Source organism: Limulus polyphemus, unplaced genomic scaffold (genome assembly GCF_000517525.1).
Source record: "Limulus polyphemus unplaced genomic scaffold, Limulus_polyphemus-2.1.2 Scaffold510, whole genome shotgun sequence".
In the NCBI taxonomy this organism is placed as follows: domain Eukaryota; kingdom Metazoa; phylum Arthropoda; class Merostomata; order Xiphosura; family Limulidae; genus Limulus; species Limulus polyphemus.
The window spans coordinates 305,802-314,880 of record NW_013666120.1 but is presented as its reverse complement, the minus strand read 5'-3'; the positions used below and the strand labels follow the sequence as shown (position 1 = coordinate 314,880).

Genomic DNA, 9,079 nt, shown 5'->3' with positions numbered 1-9,079 from the left:
TTTAACTTAGTAAGGTTTGGGACAGTATATATATATATATATATATATATATTATTAGTTCTACAATTCAACAGGCATCATGATAGTTAATCTTACTGTTAAACTTGTATGCTTTTTGTTCTCTTTTTATATATATGGTAACTAAAAAACTGCGTGCATTTTACTTTTAAAATGTTATAAGCTGGTGCACAATAACATTTTACATTTGTTTCACCTTTTCACTTTCATATTATAAAATTTTATTACAGGATCATAAGCTTTTTTCAGCACTCTTTACCTCATGATATTCTTGGTCACACAAGTATGTGCATGAGATTCATACTTTATTCTGAATTTCCATTTTATCTCTTATAATAAAATATACGTATATATATATTTAGTTAACCTTCCTTATTTCAGGTGAAGACCTGCAGCTTAGTGAATCTGGGAGTGACAGTGATGACTAATTACATGAACGAAATAAGAAACTGCTTTGTTCAAACAACTAGATGCAAGACATATCCCTTATGTAGCATCTGAAATTTTACCATTTTCTGTGTGATTGGTTACATCATGTTTAGTATGTTTTATTGAAAAGCTTTGACATCAGTGAAATGTCCCTGCAGTATGAATTGCATGTGATGTTTTTATTGCCAATTTCCAAATAACATGTTATTATTCCTTAAACACAAATTTCAAATATTCACCAGTGTGATGGTCTCAATATTTTTATACAAAGTTTGCAAATCCAAACTTAAAAGAAGAGTATATTGGAAAAATACATAATGAATATAGGCCTTAATTTAAGCTAAACAACAAATTTGACATTATTTTCAGACAAAGTGAAATTTATGCATAAAAGTGTTTAAATAATAGTAAAATAGTATATGTAACTAAATAGTAGTAATGTACGATTCTTGTGTCCTAAGTGTCTAGAAGTTAATTTGGATAGTTTTAACAACAAAATTGTTGTGTCAGAAAATGTTGCTTTAGGCACGCTTCATTTTTCAGCCTTCTGTAGTTTCATACATTAACAAATGTACCTCTTTTCTAATTTATCATAAAATAACACCTTTGAATGTTTTTTTCTTCAAAATATATTGGTGTATTAAAATGAAATTTTAGTTTGTAATTAGTTAATATATGTTATAAATAACATGTTTACAATACTAACTTTTGAATAGTAGGTTGTTCACTTTCATAAGTATCATTATTTCAGTGTTGTTTGGAGAAGTTCGCAAACAAGTTATTATAAAATTTTATCATTACAGACCAATAACCTAATATAGCACTATCACAGTAACATATATAATATATATATATTCACACACCTGCAGTGTGTAACTTGCCAACGCTTTTATTCATAATGAATGATTAGTACTAATAAATTACATTAAAAAGCTTGTATAAATTTCAAACTATTTTAGGTTTTACTTCAATATATATATTTTACTTATTTAGGGGAATAGTTTTTCATATTTCTTATGGCTTTAATTTGCTCAAGTTTTTCTAATGGTTTACAAAGCCTTCTAACTAATATCTTGTTCTCTCAGTTAAGACACTTTTGGAATCTTATTAAGTTGTAGAAACTTTGCAGTCTGTTGTCCTGATAAAGTTCACAAAAGATTTTAAAACTGAAAAAACGTTTAGGTTACAAATTTCTTAACTTTCAACAGTAAAACTGTAATTCTTGGACATGTTTCCTTGATTTGGTATTATGCACATAGCATTGATAGGGTTTAACAATTTATCTGTTATACATACTCACAATGACAAACTACAAGAAATAGTAATATGAATGATGTAGCACCTTTATAAATGACAAATTACAATAATTCCAGGATTATTACTTTTTAGTTTTTTGGCAAGATTTTGTAGAAGGAAGAATATTGTGGAGATGACTTTCTCTTTCTTTTTTTTAATTCTGTGAGTAGATTTTTATTGAAAATAAATACTGGTGCTACTGACTTTATGGAGAAAACCCAAAAATTAATATTTTTCTTTTTTCAGCTGTCCCATAAGCTAGCAAGTTTACATTTTGAAATGCAAAACTACTGTTAACTATAAATTTGTTTATTATGAACTTTCTTGTTGACACTCATATAGCATTAAGATTCGTCACTCACGTGAATATTGTTTATGAAGTAAAGTAAGTTTTTCAAAAATTACTGGAATGAGTTGGTTAAATAAACTTATAAAAGTAACTCGGATACGTCACAAGTATTTCGTAGTTGTGTGTTAAAAGAAAGTCATCTACGTTTAGGTATCTGTTAAGTAATTTGGATTAAAATGTTCCTGACAACCTTTTAAACAGAAATGATGTATGTGAAAGTTTTATTGTGTAACTTGCTCTATGGTATCATTTATCTTAAATTAAGAATGTTTACTTTTTATCACTGTATCTTCAGAAAATTATCTAATAATTTCTTGGGTTAAGTTGAACTATTGGATTTTTGTACCTTGTTATTAAGATTTGTTTAACAAGTTTGCCTAAATTAAGGTTAACATTCTTAATTGGTATTTTTACTCAAAGTAAGAGTGAAGTCAAGTAAACGTGAGTTATTCTGCATTATTTTGTGAACTTAATAAATAACATGTATTTTTCACTTTGGTGCACTTAGATTCCTATAATTATTTTTTCAACATACCAGTATTTTGTGGGTAAAATTATTGTTATTGTGTTTATAATCAGACAGACAATGTCTCAATAAAATCTTTAATAATAATCCCAGGATATATTGTAAGTCACAAGATGACTGTTAACCATGCAAAATCTTCCACATTTATATTTTGGCTGTAATAAAGCTATTCTTTCAGTTAGTATTTCATTAGTTCTGCTTTAGGATTCTAATTCTACAACAAAACTACTTAGTAGGTATTTTAAATACATTGTTTTACCATTTAGAATTATTACAATAGTAACTTAAGTTTTAGATTTTTATTTTATTTTCTTCTATGCAGTTACTTAGATGTAAATGTTCAGGACTCTTGAAAACAAGTTATAAAACAAAAGATACAGTACCTTTCTATCTATAATCTTATACAATTGACTTTTAAGCTACTGCTTTTTCTTATCAGTTTAGACTAATAATTTTAGTTTCAATTATCAGACTACTTTACATGACTGTGATCTGTACAAAGTTTTTGATATTATGAAAGCTACTATAGTACTATTTTTTTGTATAGCCAGCTATTCCTAACCAGGATAAGTTCTTGAAGTACATCTTTCTGTATTAAAGCAATGTTTTGTTTAAAGAAAAAAAACATTTTACATAGTTTAAAATACAGTTAAGTATTTTAATTTTCTAAAAACATAACTAAACCATAAAAAATCAGTGACAGTCACAGGAGATATTTTGTAATTAATGAAGTAAACATATTTTTATATTTTAGTTTAGAGGATGTCTTTGTTTTTTCTGTTTTTGGGAGAAAGTTTTAGACAAAGGATAATAACTGCTGTGAAGTTTTCAATATTAAGTAAATGAATAACTGTTGTGTAGTTTCAGTACTAATTTCAGAGGTGAAAGAAATAAAACTGTTTTGTCAATTACATAAACTAAAATAAATTTTAAGCCAAATATGCCTAAATGCACAAATAGCTTAGGTATTTTATACCACTGGAAAGATATGTTGTTTTTGTTTTTAATAGCATAGATAAGTAAATATGGTATATAATGTAAATATTAAAAATTATATTCTTTAGTTTCAGTTGGGCATTTTATGTAAACATTGTGAATATGTACATGTGTTGTAATATTATTAAGTAGTTTAATTTAAAAAACTTCTAGGCAATCTGAATACCAAGGAAAATAATGTCAGAGATTGAATAGTTGGAAAATTTAAAAATTAATCTCATTTTGCCAGAATATTTTAAAACAATAATTAATAATATAAAAATATCCTGACTGTCATTTTATCATAAATTTAAAAAATGTTATAAAGTAGCTAAATATTATAGTTGTAGATGAGGGCATTAAGCATTTAATTTGGCCATAAGGTTGCAAACATGTTCTTAAAACTGAAGCTTTAATGTTAAATAGATTAGTAGTTTAAAATCAACCTACATAAGACACTAACAAAAGAAATCTTTATTGTTCTAAGATTTGCTTCTTAGTGCATAATTCAATCATTCCAGTTTGCGAAACAAGCCAAATAAATGTGACAGTCTTTCAGAAGTATGTCAGTTGAGATATTTGATATTTTGTCTGTTATTTTACTTACAGCTTTTTGTGTCATTTAAAAAAAAAAATGATTAGTGGCCTTTTTTTTCATTATTAAAACTAAAGAAATTAGAACCATACTTAGACAAACATACACTTTGTTATAACTAAACATTTGTTGTTTTTTTTCTCACCTTAAATGTGAACTGTGAGAATCATGGTTGTTTTGTGCTAGTAATATAAGAGAACATTACAACTTGTTAATTGGAAAGGAAGCCTTTCAACAAACTAAGCCTCTCTATTTGCCAAGTTTAGAATAAAATATTAAATTTTCCATATTAACCCTTTTTTGCAAATTATTCTTAACTATATGATTTGCTACTCATAAAGAATCCTAATATTAAACTTGGATCACAAGATGGTTGGAGAAATAGTTTTAAATTTGAGTTATGCAACACTTGATTTTTCAAATGAAACAAAACCTTAACATTTACTTGTTATTACATAAAATACATTAAAAAATATCAAACCTTTTTATATATTTTTTGTGTCGTGTGTATCTGCTAATAATTCATTACACTATTGCAATTCATAATCTAGGGTTAGATTTTGAAATTTCTTATAAGCAAAGAAATTTGCCCAGCAAGTACGATAATTGTTTAAGATAGTAAATATGTGTTTCTATTATTGAAGGCAAATTAATAAAGTTCAATCTTAAAAAAAATTCAAACACTTCTGTGAATTTCTGTATAAAACAGATGATTGCTAAAATTTACAATTTGCATAATTTACTTTAAACAGTTGAACAAAAAGCTCATAAGTAAATGCTGATTTATCAAAATCTTCTTATTTTATATCCCAAAATTATTATTTCACAATTAGGGTTTTATATTGTAAAACACTTTCCTTTATCTTAATATATGTAGTTACTCTGTCAGAATAAAAATTTATTTGCTTTTCATTCGGATTATGTGGGTTTTAAAACTTGTTTCCATGTTTAAAAAAATCCTCATGTCTGTTTAATTTTTGAGCTGTAAATAATAATCAATCAATTTATGTCAACTTGATTACAGTGAACATTTCATTTAAATTTGATTTTATAGTAGAAAAGTTTTGTCACAGCATAAAAGGTTTTAATTAAACAGTATGTACAGAAGATTGTGTCAGTATATTTTCATTGGTGGTTTTTGTGAGTTTCATATAACACATTCTTGCTAGAGAAAGCTTACGTGCTGGGTTAAATTATGAGAAAGAGTTTAGAACTAATTTAAGATCTTTGATTTTAGTATTTTTAATGAGAAAAAATTGTTTTTAAATCTTTGTGTTCTTAATTTACCTATTAGTTACACGTACATTAATTAGAAGTTAAATGAAGATTGTTTCTTGTAAAATATGTCTTACAATTTTGGAAATCATAAAACAGAAAGAACTTTTGTGTTCGGTATGATCAACAGTTTTAATATTTCCTTTTGGAGTTGGTGTATCATATCATGCTGATAATTTATTTTAAAGTAGATCCAAGTTTAGGTTTGATTAAAAAAACAGTTATTATCTATTAGCACTTTTATTTTTATTCTTAATGGGATAAAGTCAGTTGTTTTTATTTTCAAAATATTAAGTCAGAATAAAGCTCTTAAATTACATGGCACTAATTACTGTTTATAAAGAAGAGTTCCATTTTTTTTACAGTTCATTCCAATTATTCTGGTCTGTTACTCCTTTTTTGTAATTCTTTTTAAATGTAAAAATTATATTTTGACTGGCATACCAATCAATTGGGCTTGCTTATTGGGGGATATCTCTAACCTTGCATCAAGCACTATGTGTATCAAATAAAAATACTTTTTAAAAACAGCTTGGAATCAGTTGACTACATATTTAGATGAATGAATGAACTAATCATATCCATTTTAAAGGTAAGAACTTCCAATGCAGTGTTTGAGCAGTTTATTTTTAAACAAACTTGAACCATTTGTTATTTACAGAACAAATAAAAGAACTTATAAAGCCGAAATATGAAAGTATTAATTCTATTTCTTGTCAATAGTGTTGTTTTGAAATTTTATATGTATTTGAAGAATGAAATGTTTATTATGAAATAAAATTTTGTGGTAATTCTGCACACTTTAACTTCACAGATTTAGCAAAAGAATCTTTAGTTGTAACTACATCTTCATGATAAGCATGTTTTATTTATGCTTGATCCATATACATATACAGCAAATAAAGTGAAGAATCACCTAAAAATTTCTTTATTTGTATAGATTATAAAGTGTATAAAACTAATTAGTAATAGGTGTAAAATTATAGATGAATTTTAAAGACAGACATAATACTATTATAATGAAAGTAAAAGGTAAAAGTATGTGAATGTTTTAACATAAATGATGTAATTTCTAGCAGAAAATTTTGTTTGACATTTGGAATGTATCAACATCTAAGAAAAATGTTTTGTATAAAGTAAAGGACCTACTATCTGGGATCATGATCAATTATTCTTCGAGTAAAGCAGATGAAACATATGGTTATTAAGTCTTATTCTGCTTGTATATGTTCTGTTAAGTTTGTTTCTTATCAAGGACTGTATTTCTGAATAAAGCAAATGAAAAAAAGAAATGGTTTCACTTTCTTTCTGTTTTCTACTTTGTGATATCTAAGGTAAAGCTACTTTTTTAAATTGTACTGTCTGAAATCAAACAACTTATTATTAGTTAAAATAATTCAAATTTATTTGCATGTATTTCTTCATCCTCTGGATTACAACATCTACAACTAAGCCTAACTATGATAATCAACGTGTTGTAATTATTTCATATAATGTATCTAGGAGTAAGACATGTTGGATCACAGCATTGAAGTGCAACCAATGGGAGAAAAGGGGATCTTTTACATATTTGATATGATGGTCAAGAAGCTGAAATGGGTAGCTATGTTGAAAGGGTGTTTTGGTGACAAAATCTCTCCTGTAAGCTCAAACATTAAGTGACAAGTTTGCTCTAGATGTGATTTCTTTTTGGCTTTTGTACTTCTCAAATATCGGACATGAAACTTAAGGTACCTGATCTTGCCATACCCCAAATTCCAAGTTAAAATAATCCTGAGCATCTAGATTATAAATGTCTTCCATTTGAGTTCTTCAAAATGTTATTGTTTCTCCGAAATTTAATTCTCTCTCTCTCTCTCTCCAAAGTTAACATGGTGTAGAGTTAGGATTCTTCCTAGTATTCACACAAAAATCATGATTTATATTAACTACTAAATATATACCAAAAATGTCATTTTTATGCACTTCTGATGTTAAATACATAGAGCCCAACTGAGATAAATTTGAAAAACAAAATCTAGGATTATTTTTATCATGAATTTCTAAAGGTCTGTCAATTTTTTTTTATAGACAATATTAGTAGCTTACAGCTACAATTTCCTAAGCTCTAGCAATACATAGAGGTATATTTGCACTAACAAAAGTTTTGAAAATCATAATGACTAGGTATTTTTATATTATTCATCTTAATCAGTTATATGGGGAGCAAGTGATAGATCTCATTGTTGTCATTAGTAGGTTGTAACATAGCCTAAATCTAATCACTTATTATTATTGTTATTACTAAATAAACTTTTATATCATACGTTATGGCTGTGTAGTAATAGCTGGCATTTGATCCTGGGTTTCTTGATAGCAAAACAGATGTATTTGTTCAGGTTGGATACTTCAAAGCTGATTAATGTGTCCTGTGAGGTTATCATAGTTGTTTATATAATCTTTACAGAGTGAATCGAGTTCTTAACATGCAAGGATGCTTTACCTGTATATGGTGACATTACAATAAATCTAGCAATGGGAAAATCACAATAGTTAATTATGGAATGGAGGGGAATACAGCTTTGCTAGTGATTTTAAGTAGGATGTAAATGTGTGAAGTGAAGCTTAGGTGTTTGATTGTACCTGTTCCAAGTTCTTTCTGGTGTTTTATATTTTTGTTCATCATTACATTTATAAGTTGGTAGGATTGTTATGGTGTCTTTTAAGTTCTTGAGGATGGCTTTTTCCTGTTAGGATAGTATTATAGTGGGGCTTAAATTTCGTAGTTTTAGTGTTGAATTCAGGGGATGTACTGGATAATTCCCCCTGAAGTACAGTATTTTCCATTTTGTCGAAATTGAATCCCCTCCCCCAGTGTAGAAAGGTTTGGATTCAAGACTGCTGTCTTTATTTTGATTCTGAATTCTTTTTCTGGTAGGCTATATGCTTGTGTCTTCTATGGTTGTAACTATATGTAAAGTAGCCGTAAGTAGGTACTGTATGTGTTCAGGTGAAATTTAGTCTTTTTACTTAGTACACTTTCTTCAGGTTGTGACAGTGTTCGTGTACTTAAATTTATTACTGTACGTTTAGATGTGTCTGTAGTGTTAAGGGGCCTCTTGTTTCGAAAATAAATGAGTGAATATCCTCAGTACGGGAGTGTGTGTTATTGATATGAAGTTTGAATAGTTATGAGAATCTTGATAGTCTGTGTAATGTTATCAAGTTTCTAATGTATAACTGTTAATATTATTCCGTTTCTTAGTTTGGATGGGGCAGTCCCTATTTTTGGAATGTTGTCGTTCTGGTCCGATAGATCCTTGTCTAAATGTACCAGCTTTACTTTTTTATTACTTATCTGTAGCTCTGTTATATTTATATTTAGTACATTGTGCTTTTGACAACCGCGAATCTAATGACGGTCAATCCCACTATTCGTTGGTAAAAGAGTTGGCGGTGATGACTAGTTGCCTTCACCCTAGTCTTACGCTGCTAAATAAGGGACGGTTAGCGCAGATAGCCCTCGTGTAGCTTTGCGCGAAATTCAAAACAAACAAGTTATCACAAAACTTGGAATGAACCAACACAAACAACAAGAAAGACGTTACTTCCAACACCACAGACACAAAAAACAACA

General features: G+C 28.0%; 1 protein-coding gene across 1 annotated transcript in view; it reads left to right on the top strand.

Annotated features, from left to right (window-relative positions):
- Nucleotides 1-6,110, top strand: part of LOC106458760 (ELL-associated factor 1-like) — a 36,710-nt gene extending 30,600 nt beyond the window's left edge. The window contains exon 7 of the mRNA XM_013918309.2: nucleotides 400-6,110. Coding sequence (XP_013773763.1) covers nucleotides 400-446 — 47 coding nt within the window. The 3' untranslated portion in view covers nucleotides 447-6,110. The remainder of the gene's footprint in view (nucleotides 1-399) is intronic.
- The last annotated feature ends 2,969 nt before the right edge of the window (nucleotides 6,111-9,079 follow it).